The sequence below is a fragment of the Drosophila rhopaloa genome, unplaced genomic scaffold (assembly GCF_018152115.1).
Source record: "Drosophila rhopaloa isolate 14029-0021.01 unplaced genomic scaffold, ASM1815211v1 contig_115, whole genome shotgun sequence".
In the NCBI taxonomy this organism is placed as follows: Eukaryota; Metazoa; Arthropoda; class Insecta; order Diptera; family Drosophilidae; genus Drosophila; species Drosophila rhopaloa.
The window spans coordinates 4,503,427-4,523,669 of NW_025334990.1; the positions used below are offsets into that span (position 1 = coordinate 4,503,427).

At 37.2% G+C, this 20,243-nt stretch overlaps 2 protein-coding genes across 5 annotated transcripts in view; one reads left to right on the forward strand and one right to left on the reverse strand.

Annotated features, from left to right (window-relative positions):
- Nucleotides 1-301: 301 nt before the first annotated feature.
- On the forward strand, nt 302-9,778 carry LOC108047670 (beta-glucuronidase). 4 transcript variants are annotated; one of them, XM_044461888.1, is made up of 9 exons: nt 302-593; nt 6,845-7,248; nt 7,477-7,789; nt 7,847-8,384; nt 8,445-8,588; nt 8,651-8,735; nt 8,796-8,972; nt 9,206-9,344; nt 9,403-9,778. In XM_044461888.1, the coding sequence occupies exons 1-9, from the start codon at nt 590-592 to the stop codon at nt 9,558-9,560; spliced, it is 1,962 nt and encodes a 653-aa protein (XP_044317823.1). In that variant the 5' UTR covers nt 302-589; the 3' UTR covers nt 9,561-9,778. The 4 variants fall into 4 exon arrangements, with proteins under 4 accessions (XP_044317823.1, XP_044317822.1, XP_044317824.1 ...); XM_044461887.1 differs by lacking the exon at nt 302-593 and adding an exon at nt 3,219-3,346; XM_044461889.1 differs by lacking the exon at nt 302-593 and adding an exon at nt 4,979-5,081 and having other exon boundaries at nt 6,899-7,248.
- A 666-nt stretch (nt 9,779-10,444) lies between these two features.
- The window catches only part of LOC108042236 (5-hydroxytryptamine receptor 2A), a 62,793-nt gene continuing 52,994 nt past the window's right edge, over nt 10,445-20,243 (reverse strand). Inside the window, 4 exon segments of the mRNA XM_044461836.1 lie at nt 10,445-11,819; nt 12,947-13,068; nt 13,962-14,266; nt 14,269-14,791. Coding sequence (XP_044317771.1) covers nt 12,970-13,068; nt 13,962-14,266; nt 14,269-14,791 — 927 coding nt within the window. The 3' untranslated portion in view covers nt 10,445-11,819; nt 12,947-12,969.

Genomic DNA, 20,243 nt, shown 5'->3' on the forward strand with positions numbered 1-20,243 from the left:
AAAAACTAATTTAGATAAATGTTGAGAAGCATCCGTGCAATTGTTATGCGATTAGATCAATAAATTTCGCGAAATACATATTTCAGGTCCGGTCAGTTTGACCACCTTTGGGTTTAACCCAAATGTAGGCGTTTTCTGGCCTAAAGGTCATACAGATTTGGGGCCATTGTTTTAACATTTTTGAAATTACCGCGCAAGACAGAAATCTCATTTAACAGTCGCTGTTCTTAACAGCGAATCAACAGTGTGTGGCTAACAGAGGACTTAAAGCGCCGTAACAGTTTGATTTTGAACGCGACTTAGCAAACATTGCTTGCGTTTTAGTCGCATCTAAATCAGCGGTGCGCCGGTTTCGCATTGCGGTTGGGTTTTCGTTTTCGTTATCGTTTGTTTTGTTTATTTAATTACGGGCAGAACGCATTAAACGATTATTAATAGCTGCGAAATGACAGTGAACTTATAACCAGTTGTGGCCGAGCTTTAATTACAACCGAAAGAGTTCCTAAGTGCACAAAACTAACCCGGAGTTTAATTATAACCCCACAGACACATCCATCATCGGCCGGAATCCTGCACGAAACGCTCCAAAATGGGTAAACGCTTCTATTTATATTTACTGTCGGTGACATTTTCACTTTCTTCGGCCGCCCATTGATTCTTTTCTTTGCTTTGGGCCTGCTTTTGTGGGCCGGGCCTTGAAAGTGAAAGCCAAACGAAAGGAAAATGGCACTGGGCGTTGCGTACATTCCATCGATACCCTAACACTTAACACTCGGAGGTGTGATATTTTGGGGAAGAGTGATGCACTCTAAGATCATTTGTATACAGACCACTTTTGGTTTCCTGTTTCGATAACGAGTGACCTTTTTAAAACAATGGTTCAACAAAATTTATATATTATTTCTATGAATTTGTTCCCTACTTTTTAGATTAGCAAAATATTGAACCAAAGAATAAATAATTTTTGGAAGGAGTTTTATTACAGACGGCTTGTATTTACATATATTTGCTTATGACCTTCGTTGGTGTTTACTTTTTTATCAAAGTAAAAATGAAATGTGGAAGGTTAATGGTTAAATAAATTTAATAATGTAGAATTCAATAGTATAATAATAATATTTCAGCGATGCCAATTAATATTTTTGTACGATTTCAAATAAATTTTTACGGATCTTTGACAAGCCTTTTAACACCTCTGCGTAAATCACATTCATTATGATAAGATATCATGTTTTAGACATGTTTTCTTTGATGAAAGGTCTTTACTCTTACTGAAATTGAATTCTTATTTATAATACCTTTTGTCTCTTTATTAAGTTGAGTGAATTAGTATTTCCAGCTTTGTAAAGTTCTAATCTTCTTAGTTACTGATAACCTTTGTTTGGCCCCAATAGGTTACGGAAATATTTATGGCTGGGATTTTCTCATGCTTTTACTTGTGAACAAATATAATTAATAATAAAGGGGGATCTAACATACTTACTAATTTTAAAAAGGATAAGAATAGAATGCTTATAATAACAAATAAACAATTAACATACTTTAACACGTTTAGATTTTCTGAATTTATTAATAACTAGACTATAAGTCCATCTTGATTAACAGCCTACCCATCAATATATGTCAACTAATTTTCTAGGGGAGTTACAACTTCCGCATTTCTTTCCCAATCAAGACTAATTAAACTCCAGTTCGAGACCAGGCTAGAAACACTTAATTAAAACTTAGACCCTCCCCTCCCTCATTTCCTCACCCAGCAAACTTTTAGTGACTACAGTCAAGCTTGCATAACGTCATTAGCATAACAATAAAGAAATGTATTCACACAGAGTTAATGCTTGCCTTGTACTTTAAAAAATTCATTTGTAAACGAAAATTCAAATGCACAGATGTGTTATGCTGAAGTTTTTTTTTATTGTGTTTACAGTGAATATATACCGAATAAGAATTTAAGCTATGGTTAACCTCTTATTATGGAAAAACTGAATTTTTTGGGAATTATTTTGCCTATGGAATCACATAGTTTGGGTAATGGTTATTTCTTTATTTAAGGTGAAACTTACACAAAAAACATTACAGTCTCCCTGTAAAAAAAAGTTGTGTTGAGTTCTTAGGAAAATACCTAATGATAAGGTTATTGTTTTTGTCAATAAGCCGACTTAACGACCAGATACTTTGAATTGCTATGCTTATTCAATTATTGAACTTACACTCGAAGTGATAAAGTAAATATACCCAGATGACTTATTGGAAAAATATGATATTACGCACTTTTACACTTTTTCAAACTGGAAAAATAAATCGATACAATTTTAATTGAAAATAATAATAAAAATTGAATGATAATGAAACTAAACGACTGGGGACTTAAATTATAATTTTAGAAGCTGGATGAATTTTTTAAAATATAGTATGTTTTTAGGCCTGTTTTTACTATGACAATCTATAACGATTTTATTGAAAATAAATATATTGATATTCTGAACTTGGTCATAAACCATATTGATAATGAAACTAAACCACTGGGCACTCAAAATTGAATTTTAGAAGCTGGACTGTAGTGCGGCTCAATTCGTTGACCCCGCATGACGAGTGCTTTGGATTTGGGACAAGCGGCTTCGGTTTCGTCTGCGGATTATCGGGGTGAGGGGGTACAGGGGCGGGCTTAATTAGGGGCACATTCAGTGCAGTGGCGGTGCGTGTCTTCCCACTACCAACCCCCAAACCCCCGACCCACGACCCCCAACCCTTCGACCTTTGCCGCTGGCAAAAGCAAGCGGCCGCAATTGCCTTGCCCACTAATGGCACATCCGCCATGGGCTTCCGCGGATCCGGACTGGGACGCGGATTCCGATTCCGAATCCGATTCAGTTACGCCGCAACGCTGAACGTAGCCGCAAGAAACCGGCTCTCTCCGGCGAACAAGTGCGGATAGTTGGGATCTGAATCCGAGTCTGAATCTGAATCCGAATCTCCGGACTCCGGACACCGGGCAGTTGACATGCATTTGAAGATCCGTCTCACGTGTCGCAAATATGAAATTTGGGGTAAGCACATCACAGTGCCACTTGGCCCTGCTCCGGTTGTGGATATGTTTTTCTGGCTCGGCTCGGCTGGGATCGGATCGGATCGGTGCGACTGGTGCCCTCCATTCTGAATTGAATTCAGTGCGTAACGGTGCATCGCCCGCTGTGCCGGGCATTTTAATATCGTATCGGAGTTTCGCGGTAGCTGGTGCCCCCGAAAATGCCTTAAAAACCCCAGGCGGCACAAGTGCAACCTCAGTCGATTTCGGTGTGCAGTGGGTGTCAAATCGCAGCAGGATAGTGATTGCCAATCGCCATGTGTAAGAAAGGTGTTCCCATTGTGAAACGAAGTATAAACTGTGCGAAATTATCAATACAAAACTACACAGTGCTTTACACAAAATTGCATTTAATTAATAACAGAATTAAATATATTACTCCAATGACAATTGATTACATTACATATTACAAGTTGCAATTATAAGTCCGTAGTTTTTCTCTCGAAAAGACTAAATTGAAAGTTATACCAATATCTTTTGTGAATTTGTAAATTTAAGTGCAAAAAATAGTACAAAAAATATATTATAAAAACAGCGGATTTTACAAAACAGGAGGGATTATAATTTTCTATTAATTTAATATTTTTATGAGGTTTAAATAACGAAATATGGAAAAAGGTTAATTCAATTATTATTATTAATGGCACTCAAGCCAGTTTTTACTGCCTTAAATATAAACTTTTATGAGCTTCAAAAAGTACAAATGTCAAACACCAATTTAAAGTTTTAATTATTATACTTCCGATTAAATAAACGAAACATAACAATTCGTCGATTAATAGATAAAAGATGAAATGTGTGTATATCGGATAAATCAGATATGTATATCTGTACTATATTCATTGATCATTTAATCTCAATGTTTTAAAGAAGTTACTCTTTTATGTTGAACCAAACAAAAACTCATAAATTCAATTAAAATTGTTATCTCAATTCATCTACATAAAAGTTGGAGCTCGGTAAATAATTTATTTTGTTTTATTTGTGGATAGCACGAAGTAGTAGTTATGATAAGAGTGCTTTTAGTAGGCTATTTAAATTAGAGGACTTGAGTGAAATGAAAATTTGATTACGAAACTATCACATTAATTAAATTACTTATCCTCATCAACTTGATTTTAACAGGAAGCCACAGAATGATAATGATCATAGATTATTAAAAATCAACTCAAATTAAGGGGATTTTATTGAGGAATGGGAGGATTATCATTGATTGCGATTGGTAAGATTAAAGTACAGTAAAAACCAGCATGGCGTGCATGTATGATTTTGTACAAACAGCTTGGGATTTTGTTGTATATACCTATTTTCGACATAGGTTTAAACTACTTTAAATATATCAACGATTTCCGCCAAATTTGTTTGATTATCAGGAATTATTTGCTCTTCGGATAAAAAACATTGTGATGAAGAATTTTAAATTAATTTTTGAATAAGTTGTCATATTTCAAAATTAAATGCCTACCAAGCAATAAATTTTTTTAAGTATTCATATAAATAAATGGTATATAGTATAGGTTTGAATAATTCATTAATGATTCATTAATCAGAATAGCTCGATAATTATGATTCAGTGTCTTTCAGCAAGTTTCCATATTCTTTTATTTATTCTCATGATTCACAAATATGACTTATTTAATAAAAATAAAGCCATATTAAGGTATACAAAAATCATTCGATTTAAGAACGATTTCATTTCATTTTGAAAATATTACTTTTAGTTAAAGTAAACAAATCGTATTCAATCATTGGGCTATCGATCTGTGTTATCTACCGTTGTCATGTGAGGAGCTTTCTTTTGAGCTTTCCTTTGTGGCCCCCCAACGGTAGACAGCTTTTACGATTAGACAGCTGATTACCGGACTAAAACATGTGAGATACGATAAATAAAGGGGGAAGTAGTTTCCCGGCGACCAGCGAACGTGAGAGAACTGGGCAAAGTTCTCTGTTCGTCTTGTCTGCATGCGTATTATGGGATTGTGGCGGTTTCTGAAATGTTCGTCGATTTTTGTTGGCTTTTAGAAAACGTGTTTAACTAGCAAAACAAAGTGCCGAACAATGCGCCCGACATTTGCATAAGAACAAAATCAAAACAAAAGCGAAAAAAAAACAAAAGCAGAGCATGAATAAAAACAAAAACAAAACCGAAATCTAAGCGGAGAATGATGACACATGCTCATAAATGTATCTGTATCTGGGAGAGAGTGAAAGCTTTTCACTGAGCACCTTGAAAGCTCGGCTCTCCGATTTCGCCCAGTTGCCTTGTGCCGCTTATTCGCATTGTTTGGCACTTTGTTTTGCCCATTGTCCTGATCGTGTTGTTGCTGCTAACATTCTATATAGTAAAGTTTCCGATTTCATTTCCGTTTCCCTTTGATTCGATTCTCTTCGTTCCGTTTCGTTTCGCCCGCCGACTTTGAAAATCGGATAAAACCATTATGCATGTGAGTATGAATGTCGGGGCTTTGCGGCGTTTACCGTTACAAAACAGCAGACATTTGAGAACTTTAATTAATCTGAGTGATAAAAAAAGAGAATCTAGGGAATGGGGAAATCAACGATAGAAGGGCGATAAGATATGCGTAGAACGCCGTTATTTCAGGAAAAACATGCAAGTTATCAATTTCGGTTAGATTTTCATTTTTTTTCGAGTGTTTTGAGGGTATGAAGGAAGAACCATTATTAAGGGGTGGTACAAAAAAAACTATCACCAAAACTATTATAGATTTTGATATGGTTTCATATTGGTATCAAAATTACCTAAAAATTACTCAAAGGACACGTAATGTCAAATTTTGATAAAAGACAACTGTGCGTATGAGTGATAAATGAGTAGGACCTTAAAACTTCTATAAAGTTTTAGACCAAATGTAGATATGTACATATGTATGTATGTACATAATTATGTGTTCAAAATGTATATGTTTTTCACTTTTCAAGCCAGTACCGAAGTAAAAATATCCAAAAAATATATACATGACTAGAAACAAATATATAAAGTTTACCTTAAAAAAAAAAAAAATTTTGAGGGCTTTACGTTTTTAAATAATATGTATTATGATTACAATTACAATATCACAATTGCAGTGTATTGGGAAAATAAAGATAAGATAAACATACACGTTAAACAGTTTAATGTAAACCATGCTTTTACGAAAAAGACCATTGGTATTAAGAATTAATTAAAAATTAACAGCAATTTTCTAAAAATAACACTACATTACAGTTAAGGTAATTTCATAAAGAACATTTTTTAATGTTATTATAGTAACTACTGCTTTTTAAAAGATGTAAAGTAAAATGCGATTTAAAAATTTTAGTTTATTCCATTGTCCATGTATTTTTTGGCTTTATGATGACATTTTTTTGTTTGGTAAGGCTAATGTTTTATGTATTCTAGATATTCTGTTATCAGAAAATGACAATCGATGACACATTAAATAAATTCTACTGGGTTATCTTTACACCTCTATCTACTCGAGTGGTTAGTTTGGGGTTCTCCAACAATTCGGACGTGCAAAAATTTAAATAGAACATTTACAATAAACAAAATGTTCACACAAGTTCAATATTTTCCAATTTATCCACATACCACGCGCATGTTTCTATTTAATCGTGTATTTCCTCATATCATTAAGTGGAAATTCCCGGTAGGGAAAATAATCGCCTCCATTATCGGTGTGTTTTATTCACACATGTATTACGTACATACACATAATCTTCACCCCCTTTTACACCGTTCAATCTATGTATCCGCAGCTCTGTCCTTCTTCTCCCTCGTCACTGGTCTCTACGTCCTGCACTTTTCCATAGCCCTGATCCTCGTGAACAAGGAAGTGCCACAGACACGCGGAATGCTATATCCCAGGGAATCGGAGACGCGGGAGGTGCGTTCTCTGGACGGGATCTGGAACTTTGTGAGGTCGGATCAGGCGAATCCCACGCAGGGAGTGCGGGATGAGTGGTACGCCAAGGAGTTAAGTAAGAGCAGGCCGACGATTCCGATGCCAGTGCCTGCTTCCTACAATGACATCACCACCGATAACCTGAGGGATCACGTGGGCACTGTGTGGTATGACCGCAAGTTCTTCGTGCCCCGAACCTGGGCAAAGGATCAGAGGATCTGGCTGCGGTTCGGCAGTGTTCACTACGAAGCCTATGTGGTGGGTATCCAGGAATTTAATTTATTTAGCTATAAGTTTACAATTTTTAATAAAGTTCATAGCCGATATATCAAAGAAATCTTAAGAGGAAACCACTTCACTGTGGACGGCTGTGAAAAAAATAAACGAAAGATTGGCAATCACTTACCGAAATATTCTATAATTATCCTTAAGATCTAGTAAATATTTTTATCATATGTTAAAACTAATGATTAACACATTTTTCAGTGGATCAACGGCCAGAAGGTAGTGAAGCACGAGATGGGTCACTTGCCCTTCGAGGCGGAGGTGACGGATCTCCTGAATTACGGAGCCGAGAACCGGATAACGGTGATGTGTGACAATGCACTGATCCAGACGACAGTGCCGCAGGGCAGGATCACGGAGGTGCCCAACGATGAAGGAATGACCATTGTGCAGAGCTACACCTTCGATTTCTTCAACTATGCGGGCATTCACAGAAGTGTGCATCTGTACACTACGCCACGAACCTTTATCGAGGAGGTTGAGGTCACCACAAACTTGTCTAAAGATGCAAGCGGTGAGATTTTAAAAGACGCTATAATAGCTTGTGCTTTAACTTTTCCTTCGATTATAGTTGGCGACGTTTTCTACAGCGTGAGCGTGAATGGAAGCGCTGCCAACGAGGCTGATAACGTCCTACATATTCAGGCCAACCTGTACGACAAAGAGGGTATTTTGGTGGCCAATGCCACGTCGGATGGGAAACTTGGCGGCCAGTTGCAGGTGAACCAGGTGAAGCCCTGGTGGCCCTACCTAATGCACCCCAAACCAGGTTACTTGTACGAGCTGGAGATCAAGCTGCTGGCGACCAACGAGGAGCTTCTGGATGTCTACCGTCTCAAGGTGGGAATACGCACTCTAAGTTGGGACAAAAAGCAGTTCCTGATCAACGGAAAGCCCATTTATTTCCGTGGGTTTGGACGCCACGAAGATGCGGACATTCGTGGCAAAGGGTTGGACAATGCCTTGATGGTTCGTGATTTCAACCTGCTCAAATGGATCGGAGCGAATTCATACCGCACTTCCCATTATCCTTATTCCGAGGAGTCCATGCAGTTTGCGGACGAGCACGGCATCATGATCATCGACGAATGTCCCAGTGTGGATACGGAGTTGAGTTATTCTCTCTCACCGGAGGGATTCTTACTGATGCTGTACATTTCGTTTTTTAGAAACTATAGCCAGGAACTGCTGGGCAAACACAAATCCTCGTTGGAGCAGCTCATCCATAGGGATCGGAATCATCCGAGTGTGGTGATGTGGTCCATTGCGAATGAACCTCGTACTGGCAGCATGAGTGCGGACTCGTACTTTGAGTGGGTATCTTCAAACTTTGTGGTGATCCTACGGAGACTGATCTATTACTAAAACATTACAGATTGGTGGCCAATTTCACGCGCTCTTTGGACAGTTCAAGACCCATTACGGCTGCCATTGCCGTCCCTCACACCCAGGATAAAGCGGTAATTGGAATGTGGAAAATGAAGAAATAGGCTTTCAATTATATAATCTATCCTTTCCAGGGCCGTTCTCTGGACATCATTAGTTTCAATCGCTACAATGCCTGGTATTCAAACACCGGACGTCTGGACATGGTTACCCAGAATGTGATCGACGAGGCGATCGCCTGGAACAAACATTACAACAAACCTATTATCATGTCTGAATATGGAGCGGATACCCTGGAGGGTTTACATATGGTGAGTAGGGAGTATAAAACTTTAAACTCTTTTTAAAAATTCTGTTATATTAAAAATGTAAGCTTAGTTCAAAAAATGAATTACGTATTTATATCTGTTAGTTTTCTTTATTTATAAAAATTGGGCTGTTAACGAAGGTTAAACCTCATCTTATTCTGCTTACAATTTATTTATTGGATTATTAAAAATGATGTTAAGTAAGCGTTAAATATTATTATTTGTTGTCCTTTTAGCAACCCGCTTATGTGTGGTCGGAAGAGTTCCAAACGGAGGTCTTTTCCCGCCACTTTAAGGCCTTTGACGAGCTGCGCAAGAAGGGCTGGTTCATCGGCGAGTTTGTGTGGAACTTTGCTGACTTTAAGACTGCTCAAAGTGAGTCCCTCAAAAATAAAATTAGTATTTTATCTCAGATATAAATTTATATTTTCAGGCTACACCCGTGTGGGCGGCAACAAAAAGGGCGTCTTTACCCGCGCTCGCCAACCCAAAGCGGCTGCCCATCTTCTCCGGAAGAGATACTTCGCCTTGGGCAGGGATCTGGACCAATGCAGCTTCCCGGAGGATCTCTACACGTACATTGCGACCTGAAAACTAAATGAATAGATAGAGATTTTTGTCCCTGTAAATAAGCTTTTTGGCCAAGAAAAACTTTGATCTTGGTAACTGCCACTCTGGATTTGCATTTTCCCCAATTTCCATTACGCTGCATTGCCCTGTATAAAATAAAATGCCTAGTTATAGTTCATTGTATTTTTGTATGTATTTATAAGCGTAAGATAATAAATGAAAGTGCATTGTTTATACTTACATAACAAGTTTTAAATTTGTAAATATTGGTACAAATATTGGCCTGAACAATATTTAAATTTGGCGCCCAATCGTCGATAGGTAACGATATTCTGCTGATAACACTAACTGTTGAGTTCAGATAACAGTTTGAGCTGGCAACACCTTTACATTAACCGCGCTTTTTAAATAAATAAGCAAGTCAGTAACATTAACTAACTTTTGTTGTTTTAATAAGTTATATATATACTTTTATATACGGTCCAAATTTCTATGACAATCTTAATGGCGTACTGCCACAAACATAAATGTACAAATTAAAAGGTTAACTGACATAAATTCATTAATTTTAATGGAAACTGAAACCTTTGTTCTTAACCCAAAACTTAAAATCAAATTGTTGCCTTAGAGGGATTATATAGGGGTTAGGGCATTTTGATTTTTCTTTATTTGGACTGCCCAAATTTCCATATATAATAAATATTAATTTGAAAAATTCTATTCTACTAATTTGGTACTCTACAATAAGAATGTTTCAGCCTTTATAACCAGACCAAAATTTAAATTTTGATTTTGTAAAAAAATATATTATTTCACTATAAAAAGTAATTGTTTTTTTTTAGTTTATTGATTAGTACAACCCCATATGGCTTGGAAATAAAACGCATTTTTTCTTGCATGAAAGTTGAATTTTTATTTAAATTGCAGCCAATGAATTTTATAGTATTCTTCTTAATTTAACTTATGCTGTTTCTTGGCAATAATCCCAGAAACTCGGCACGCATGCCAAGCAATAATTCTTTTCAAAATGCGCGCCAATTTGTTCGAACCGAAATATTAAACTAAGAGGAAATAAATAAAAGCAATTGCCTTTGGCAAATTTAGATAGAAAGTTGTGTGGGTGTCTCTTCGAATTATTGCTGAGTATGGTGCCATTGGGATTTGCCTTATTTCTATTGGTATTTGGTATTTAAAGATAGACAGATCTGCAAACACTTAGTCACTAGGTAATGATGTCGGCTTAAAGATTTCGTAGAGTTTTGATTTTGTTTTTCGAATAGTTCGCTTGGTAGTTTAATGAAGGTAAAACATCGTGATATCTGCAGTTTCCCTCCGCTTAATTTTAACTAACATATATGTCATTATTCAATGTATTTGCTTACGTGTTTGTTTGGTTTAGCTAATTACGTTTTACCCATTTTTCCCGAAAGTAGTTTGCTCTTCAAATATTACACGTCATTCGAACTGTTTGCTTATAAGATACGTAATATGCCAGCTTATTCAAAGAAATCCTCGACACATAACTACCGATCTAACATATACGTAATAGTACAACAGTTTTAAATGTAATTTACCTAGGTGTGGCTTTAACAATACGTTTAAATTTAATTTAAACTGGCTTCCACCGGTTCGATAAGTTATAGATCCTATATCAATATTACAGTTTAGTACGATGCTCAACAAATGTACTTAGGCCTAGAATGCATACTCGATCGCCGATCGAAACGCACATTAAATGTATCTAGCTGGGCTATACATAATCGAGTACTCGCTTCAGTTATAACGATTCCAATGCCTTGGTTCCCATTTCCCATTTCCTATTTCCCATTTCCAATCCCCATACCATTCTTGAAGCAGAGGAGAGAAATATAGTCTAACACCTAACATAGTTATGAGTTATACAATTCACGTTAAGTTGGAAAACACATAAGAAGTGGTAGTAGATTGCTCTATATGTCAATTATGCGGTAGTGGCTTAGGTCTAGTTATTTTGATTAGATACTTTTGTATTTCCTGGTGGCATCTCTTCTCAATTCAACTTCTTTCTTCTAAAAACAGTCTCCACTTGGCTCTATAAATTTAGCTATATCTAACAGAATATATTTGCATAGGTGAACATCAATTCAATCCGCTATTTACACACTTAATGGCTACGGGTTATGTGACCGCTCCTTGATCCTTCGTCCTTTATCGTCTTTTGTATACAAGATGCGTTAATCCTCGCCTGGTTATAGCCGAAGAGGTTAGATCAACATCCGCTTGTCGGTTTAGCAGAAGCGTCTGCAAAAGATACCAATACCAATTCGCGAGATTCATTAGTTAAGTGTTAAGTTAAGATTTCTTGGGGGGAAGGGGGGCTAAAAACTTTTTGCCTTCACATCTTCACATTCTCTGAAAAGTTCATTGTAATGGTAAGGCGCCAAACTAAGCAGAAATTTTCCAAATTAATGTTACTTAATTTAACTTTGGAAATGGGAATGAAAATGAATGAATGGCAAAGATTTAACTGCTGCCACATGCAGATGGCTTTTCTTCGGCACTGCAAATGGTAACTATTCAAAACTTGTGCGCCCTTCTTTGTAGATAAAACACCAATTCCTGTTTCTAATTCGGGTTCGGGTTTTTTTGGGGGGGATGCTTAAGCTGGGTAATGTGGCAAAATTCTAATGCATTGACCGACATCGCAGCGTGCAGATGACAGGTCCGATAAAGGTCTGATAAAACTTTCGCTGCTGGCCCAAAAGTTCTTCTCCCGTTTTAAAGCCAAACAATGGTTTCAATTCCTGTCACTGAATGCAAAAATGCTCCCGAAACTCCTTCAGAGGCTGCAGCCCTGACCTCTGAACACACGACTCAAGCATTACCAATTTCGGGTCGGGTTTCGAGCATTGGAAATTGAAACTTGCAGCCAGAGACAATAACGTAAAAAGAATGCAATTGCGTGTGCGTCAAATCGATTGAGGAGGTTTCGAATGGCCACCGGCCAAATTGACTAACACAATAACCATAACTGGTGTGCACAGAAAAAATGTAACAACAATTCTGTTCTCAAGTTTATCAATGTAAAAATGGCAATTAAGACTTGAAAACAAATTCATAAATCAAAAATTCAAACAAAAATATTCCTTATGGTTATCTAATAATATTTTGTTTTAAAAAATGTAAACTCTCCACTAAAATAGACTGAAAAATATATTTTATATTTATCTTGCTGACTTAAGTCGTTTTTTTTTTGTTTTGAGGCAGTTTTCCTATCTTGAAGTTCAATAAATCACAGATGAAATGAATTTTCATTAAGCATCGGGAACTAACTTTTAGGCCAAAGTCTAATAAAAGTTTTTCTAGTTACTAATCTTAATATTTTTTATGAGTGTATCTGGGTATTGGTTTCAGTAGGGATCCCTCACCTTCGCCTCTTCGCATGCACTATCTAGAGCTTCCCGCTGCGGTAGTGGACTGGTCGGTGGCCGCCGAAGAGGATGCGCTTGAAGGCCTGTCGGAACTCCGGACTGAAGATGGTGTAGATGACCTGCAAGAGGAATTCATTTAATCAGAGTTGAAAGGAGAAGTTAACTGCAGCCATACGAGTGGGAGATATATTTTTCTGACATAAGTGGTAGTATTAATACCATTTTTAATAATTCTTCTTTGTGTAAAATCTACTTTTTACCTTTTAATTCACCTAAGCAGTAAGTTCTTTAAATTCTATGAATTTTGTGATTAGTTAAGTCATTTAGCTTTAAGTGTGTTTTTATCAGACTAGCCAAATGTCATTTTAATTGCAAAAATGAATGCAGGGAATACACTACAACTAATGTTGTATACTTTAGTTGTATATAATAGTCCCAATATACTATTATCATAGTTTACAAATTTTGCTACGAAGTATTAGGCGGAATCTGTATTATCGCTCAATAAAAAATTGTGACTTTTCTGAATTATTTTTATTTAGCTGACTGTTCATAGTGGGGCATTAAAAAGATTAAATTTAATTTGCACTCAACAATTTGTATTGCACTACTTTAATATTTTATTCAAGAAATAAACCAAAAAAGAAATGTTTTAAAAATTTATATTTTAAATTTAAAAATATTCAATTAAAAGATAAGTCTTAAAATAATGACCTACAAATATATATTTAAGGTAATTTTGATATTTTGGGTGTGATAAAATAATTTATTATACTTTATTATTATACTGTATTATATTTAACGCAATCAGCTTTAATAATTTATGTTTTATTTTTGGTGCAAAGGGATGTTGCTACACTATATACATCACATGAATATAGAGTATAAATAATAATTTCTCAAAGAAAGCTGGCAGACTGCAGAGTTAAAATCCCTATAAATATGTATGCAAACTGTTCGCAACCGACTGCAGCCCTTATGCAGCCACTCAGGCATTTATTATTCAATTTACCGGATTGAGGGTGGAGTTGAAGTAGCCCAGCCAGAGGAAGAGCGAGGCCACGCTGTCGCTGATCTGGCAGGCGGCGCAGAGGGGCATGGTCAGCGCCATGACGAAGAAGGGCAGCCAGCAGACCACGAAGGCGCCGGTGATGATGGCCAGCGTCTTGGCCGCCTTCCGCTCTCTCTTCGCCTCTAGCGTCTCCTTCCGCTTGTTCACCTTCTGCATCGGATTGGCGATGCTGGACAGCTGCTGCTGCTGCTGCGACTGCTGCTGCTGCGGGGGCGCCTGCTGCCGGGGGCGTGGCTCCGGGGTGAGGGGGATGAGCTGGTGGTCCCGCACAGCGGATGCGACTGGTTGCAGCTCGTCAGCGTGCTGGTTTTGGCCGTCATTGGTCCAGCGGCAGCCGCAGCGGCGGTGATTCCCTGCGAAGTTGGCGTTTGCGGCGACAGCGCCGATATCGACGTAATTGTGGTTGCATTCGACGTACTGGCCCCGCCGGATTTGGCCGATTTCTGCAGCTGCTGCACTTGTTCGAGCTGCTGTTGCAGCTGCGGATCCTCCAGGACCTCCGCCCCGTTGGCCTTGCACTGGTCCTCGGTTGAGGCCGCCGGCGTTGCTGATGTTGCGGTTGCGGCTGCTGGGTCAGCCGGATCCAGGTCGTGCTCATGCTGCTCCTCGTCCTGCTCCTCCCGCTCCGGCTCCTGCCCGTCGGCCCCCTGGCCAGCGGTGGCCGCTCCGTTGACAGCCGACGAGGACTTGGCGGTGGACTTGCCCTGCTGCTTGGCCAGCGCCACCAGGTGCGACACGGTGGCTATCTGGCTGCCGGAAGTGCTGGGCGCCTGGAATGGAAGTGGGGTACTTGGAGTTAGTTTAACTAATTGGAAATAATAATTAATCAGCCAAAGAGCTGCATTTCAATTTCGTCTTCGGAGGTGGAACAGATTTACAAGTTTATCCTATAGTACTTATCAACTAAATTCATTAAGAAATGGTCAAAAAATTATAAAAAAAAGTTATTTAAAATATCAAAATATTGTAGTAACATTCTGTTTCTGTATATAATTGATTTCCATTTTAGAAAATCATCTATTTCAAGCCATATCGTGAATTCTTTATTGTCGAAAGTAAATTAATAAATTGTTTATAAATCTCAGTTCAGAGAATTTTTGGATACATTTTTTTTCTCCACACAACATTTTATTTCAAGCCAATAAAATATGATTTAAAGCTCTTATTTTAAAAACCATTTAGCAAAATAGCATTGCAAATAGCATTGTTAGCAAAATCAAATTAAGTCATAAACCAACTTAAAATATAAAATTGCTAATATTATTTTATCGACTTTTAATTTCAAAGCCTTAAAAATTTGTAAACTTTTTTTCCGTTTAGGATGATTTCATTTATGATAGATTTGATATAAAACATTTAGAAAAGCTTATTAAAATTATGAGTTGCGAATTTTGACAGTGCTAACACTAAAGAGTTATTGCCAATTTAGGGAACCCAGTTTTAGTTTAACCATTTTCGAACCGCGGTTTCAAGTTTCATGCGGAAAATTAGCATTTTAAATCAGTACCCGCATTGCATTCATAAATTTATTTACTGCTCGTCAATTTTCATGGCGTTGCGGCCATAAATTTCGGTAAATGAATAAAATCAGAGGGTAAATATTTACTTTCGTTAAGCTCGTTCGCCATTTGGGGCACGGTCGGACCCCCACTCTTCCCCCCCCAGCCTTTTTATCAGACCTCAGCCACTCGAAAGGGCTGCTAGGCAATTTGCCGGATGTAACGTACATATTTGAGGAGCTGGTCCTGCTAACGGCTTGTCTAGCACTAAAATTCCCATAATCACCTGTAATTTGAGGCCGGCCGTAGGTGTGCGTCGGGCGGAAGTGGCCGCACGGTGCTAAAATGAACTTTACGTGTGATAAATTGTGTCTACTTTGCAGCTGGCACCTTTTGCTGGCGATAACGATAATGCCTAGGAAAGGGAAGGGGCCTCGGAATATCGCGATAGTTTCGTTATCAATTGCTTTTAATATTTTCAGGAAACAATTGCTTGGCAAAGTTGAAATATTGTTAAAAATTATTTAGAAACACACTTCTCTCAAAAAAAGTGGTTTTCTTTTGAAATATAAAAAATCTATTTGTATTATACGGTGGAACTTCCATAACCCGGAGGTTCGGTTCTGTCAGCTAAGTCATTCAAGTAATAGAAATACATTTTTATGCAGTTAAACTTTCTATTAGAGTTAGGGAAGTACGATATATGGAAATTCGACTGTAAGATTTTACTATCCTTGTGTACATTGTAAAGCTTTAGGAATTTGTCAAATTACAACTTTTCATTTGTCGTAAATACTATTTACTTTTAAAGCTTTTCTCTTGAGAATAACCAGATTTAATTTTCTTTAAGGAATATTAGGAATCCTTTTTAGGAATATTATTTTAAGCATTGAATATATTTACAGCTTGCTAAAAACAGATTTGCGACTTAATTAAACAAATAATTAAGGACACATAGTGCTATTATTTTTCTGCCATCTCCATTGTGCTCGAAAGTAAGCCAAGTTCAATTAATGGCCTGACCAAATGAATTTTATGACTGTGATGCTGCTATAAATTACGAAACATATTGTGTTGAGTATGTAATTTGTGTGCAGGGAAGACATTCAAATTCATAAAAGTAAAAACTGCCGTTTCGGGAACAATGGAAATGTGGCATAAAATGCCGGACAAGAGCTTAGTTCGCATCAAATTCAATGGCCATTGGCCAATTGTGCATAAACACAAAGCAACAAAAGCGGAAGTATGAAACATATGTGTTTATTTTAGGGTGGAATCTTTTTTGCTAAAATGTACAATTTTAGTGCAAATTTGGTTATTGAAAAAATCAACTAGCTAAAAATGTTGACCATTACACAATGTTGTCTCTCTATGAAATAATTTAATTTCGACCGCAGATGCGTAGTTATTGATTTTTAAATGTTTAAATAAGATTTAAAATAATAATAATAAATGTATGATAATAACTTATAATTTCATAGATGTTTCACTTAAGTTGAGGTCCACTCTACTGAGCATTTGTGTGGTGGCATTGTCATGGGCATTGTAATTGCGTCCCAATACAAGAGAACCATTCGATCCGGTCCTTCCTGCAGCATTTTTAATATGTTGCAAGGACATACGGCCAAGCAAAGCAAATCAAAGCCACAGCAAATCAAAACGAAGCCAAAGACAAATCAGCAACAAAGCTTCCAATTGCCAAAGCAAAGAGCGTAGTTTAATTTACAGACACCGAACAATGGCGAACAATAGGAGGAGATTGGGGGAAAAGATGGAGGAGGGATGCAGATTGGAATACAGAGGACTTTGCAATTTTGCACCTGCAGTGAAGGACACCAACTGAAGCCAAAAAGAAAAAAATTGCATTTTTCCTTTTAATTTTCGATCAGTTTCAGCAATTATGCAGCTGGAAACTCAAACATCTCCTTATATATTTGGTTTCCATGAAGCTTGTGTTCATTTCGGTTGGGTTTTTTTCGTACAATTTGGCAGACTTTTTGCGGACTTTTTGGTCATATTTAACGCACACACAGACCAAACTATAATAAATTTATATATTTGCTTTGGGCCATGCGTGCAAAAGTGTGTTTGTTTATTTATTTGGTCGTCCACTTATTTGCCCAAGAGGAAAGAGACCGACCGAAAGAGAGGTGTGTGGAAGCCATTTCCAAGTAAATATTTAATCTCAGGCCCAAGATTGTGTGAGGGGAAAGTGGGAGGGGGCGTTATGCTGGCCAAGCGAATGGAAAGGAAAGCTGTTAGCCATAAGCCATCAACATATTTTCCTCAATTACTCAAGCGTATTGAGTGCCTTGTTAGGCGGCCCAGAATCAGAATGGGAATCGCAATCGGAATCCACGGGTCAAGGAGTCAAAGGCCCCCAAAGCTAACCCCCATCTGCCTTTCTCCAACTGACTTTTGGCTCCTGTTGCTATTTTGTTTCCATACTCTTCATCGGGCGTTGGGATTTTGACCAGAAGTTTGTAATTAATAGTAGACACAATTTGGGGTTCATATGTTATTAACAGATTTCTCTTGCTGCATACCATTCAAATTTGTCGCAATTTAAATTTAGTTCATGGCAATTTGTTCTATAAAAGTGAACTACAAATATTTTAATCTTGACTATAATAAAGAAAATCGGATGTTATAAGGAAAGATCATATTATGAAACAAATATTTGAATTTAAACAAATGTTCAAACTATAAAAATAATGTTAAAAATGTTAAAAGTTAAAAATGTTTTTGAATTTTAGTTTGCCTTTTAAGTTTTATTAAATTACACAAAGCTTATGGTTATCATTTAAAAAAAGGGTAAAGAATGGGTGTTGATAAAATAACTAACAAAGATTACGATATTAGTTTTAAGGTAATGTTTCATATTTATATATTATCATTAGCTATTTTCGATATATCAAACTTGTAAATTGCTGTTAAATATTTTATATATTTTGACATTTTTTTATAGGAAGGGTATACCAAATATCGGTATTTAAAGTTGTTTAGTTCTTTCTTATTTTCATTTGAATCTCTCTTTCTCACTTTTTGTCCTTTTGTCTCTGTTTTGCTTTTTGGATGGCGAGGGGGAGGCAGGCGTATCCTTGTCACAGCTTATATTTGACTTTGCTATTACTTAACCGGCACGAACCTGGTGATTCCGCCCCTGCCCCTTCGCCCCGCACCCCCTGACCTTTGACCAGTCGCCTTGACTTCGCCACCTCGTTTCGACCAGTGCAAAGGTATTGGCCCGGCTTGTAGCAATGCAAACAAAACGTTCAAGCAATTTATTTCGGCTCTGCTCTTTTATGGCTTGCTTTCGCCCCTCGCTTTAATGCGTGTTATTATTGAATGTGTGGCCCGCTTGGATTATTTTTTAGCCATAAAATCGCTGGACGAAAATTGAAGTACATAAAATGCGGCTAAATACAAATTTGGGTTCGGCCCAACTGCCCCTTCCCTGAAATTCCGCCCAATAAACCGAAAGCTTTGCCTGCATTTTATCGCTGACATTTTGGTCGAGTGGCGGATAATTTGCCTGGATTGCTTGGGCTTATTCATGGGAGTGGGTTTCTTATCCCAGCATTTGGGGCAACAGCTCTAGACACAATTAAAATCAAATTGCAATCAATTTTATAATTGGTCCTTGTAATAAATAAATCATTTCAGGCTTGGCACAGTGTATAATAATAACTTTATGGTAATTTAATTTGCATTTACAAAATTATGTATGGTACATATATTACATATTGACATTGCATTATTAAAAAATTTAATTTTTTGCATTTTAGTTTCTAGATAACAACACAAAAACTAATTGCACAAAAGATAAAGTTTTTATTATTTAAAAATAAAAGAAATTTCAACGAGAGGTAAAAAAGAAAATTAAAGAGAGTAAGAAAAGAGAAGAGCTTCCTCCCCATATAACCTTCAATCTTCTTCCTAGAAATATGTATAATTCATCCACCCGCAAGAAATATGTCTCGGGGAAAGAATGAAAAGGTTAATCGCAGCCCCGCATCCCTTGGATCATTATCAGGAAATGTTTCCCGAGGAATTCTCAAGTGCATATTGCTGCGACGGCAGCTGGGCTAATGAGACATTAGCCGGGTGAAAAGGGAAAGGGAACGGCTGGCCGAGAAGGAAAACCCCAGTGAAAAGGTAGCCAAGAGGAAAAATCATTTCAATCCCCCAAAGGTAAAAGACAGCAGAGCAGAGGGCACATCCTCGTAGTTGGAGTCGCATAATAAAGCGAGAAATGAGCTGAACTCTGGTGGGTTTATTTTTGGTCAGCCTATCTCTCCCGGAGTATCTGTGTGTGATTTTCATTAGTGTGTGCGTGTGCATTCCCGGGAACAGGAAGCAAAGCCCCAGATCGTTGGGCACATGTCAGGCGTTATGAAATTTGCTTTAAACCCAAAAATCCGCATTGTGTTCTCTGGCACACTTGAAAATATTTTGTTATAAAAGCTGAGTTTTATAGCGGATCTTTCCTTAAATTTCATTGTATTATTTTGAAATTTAGCTTTTAACAGTATATTAAGAAATTAACACTTTAAATTTAAGAATATTTTACTGTCATCATCCCAAGCATGTTTTTAAAAAATGTTCAAATTTTAAATTAACTTTAAAATGTAATATTTAAAAAGTATAAGCTTAAAAGATTTACCATTACTTTGGACTATAATATCCTATTTTCAAAGACATATGAAAATATAATTTTCTT

Coding starts and splice junctions, on each gene's coding strand:
- LOC108047670 (XM_044461888.1), top strand. Junction 8,589..8,650: donor AGTGCGGACTCGTACTTTGA/GTGGGTATCTTC, acceptor AAAACATTACAG/ATTGGTGGCCAATTTCACGC. Junction 8,973..9,205: donor CCCTGGAGGGTTTACATATG/GTGAGTAGGGAG, acceptor TTGTCCTTTTAG/CAACCCGCTTATGTGTGGTC.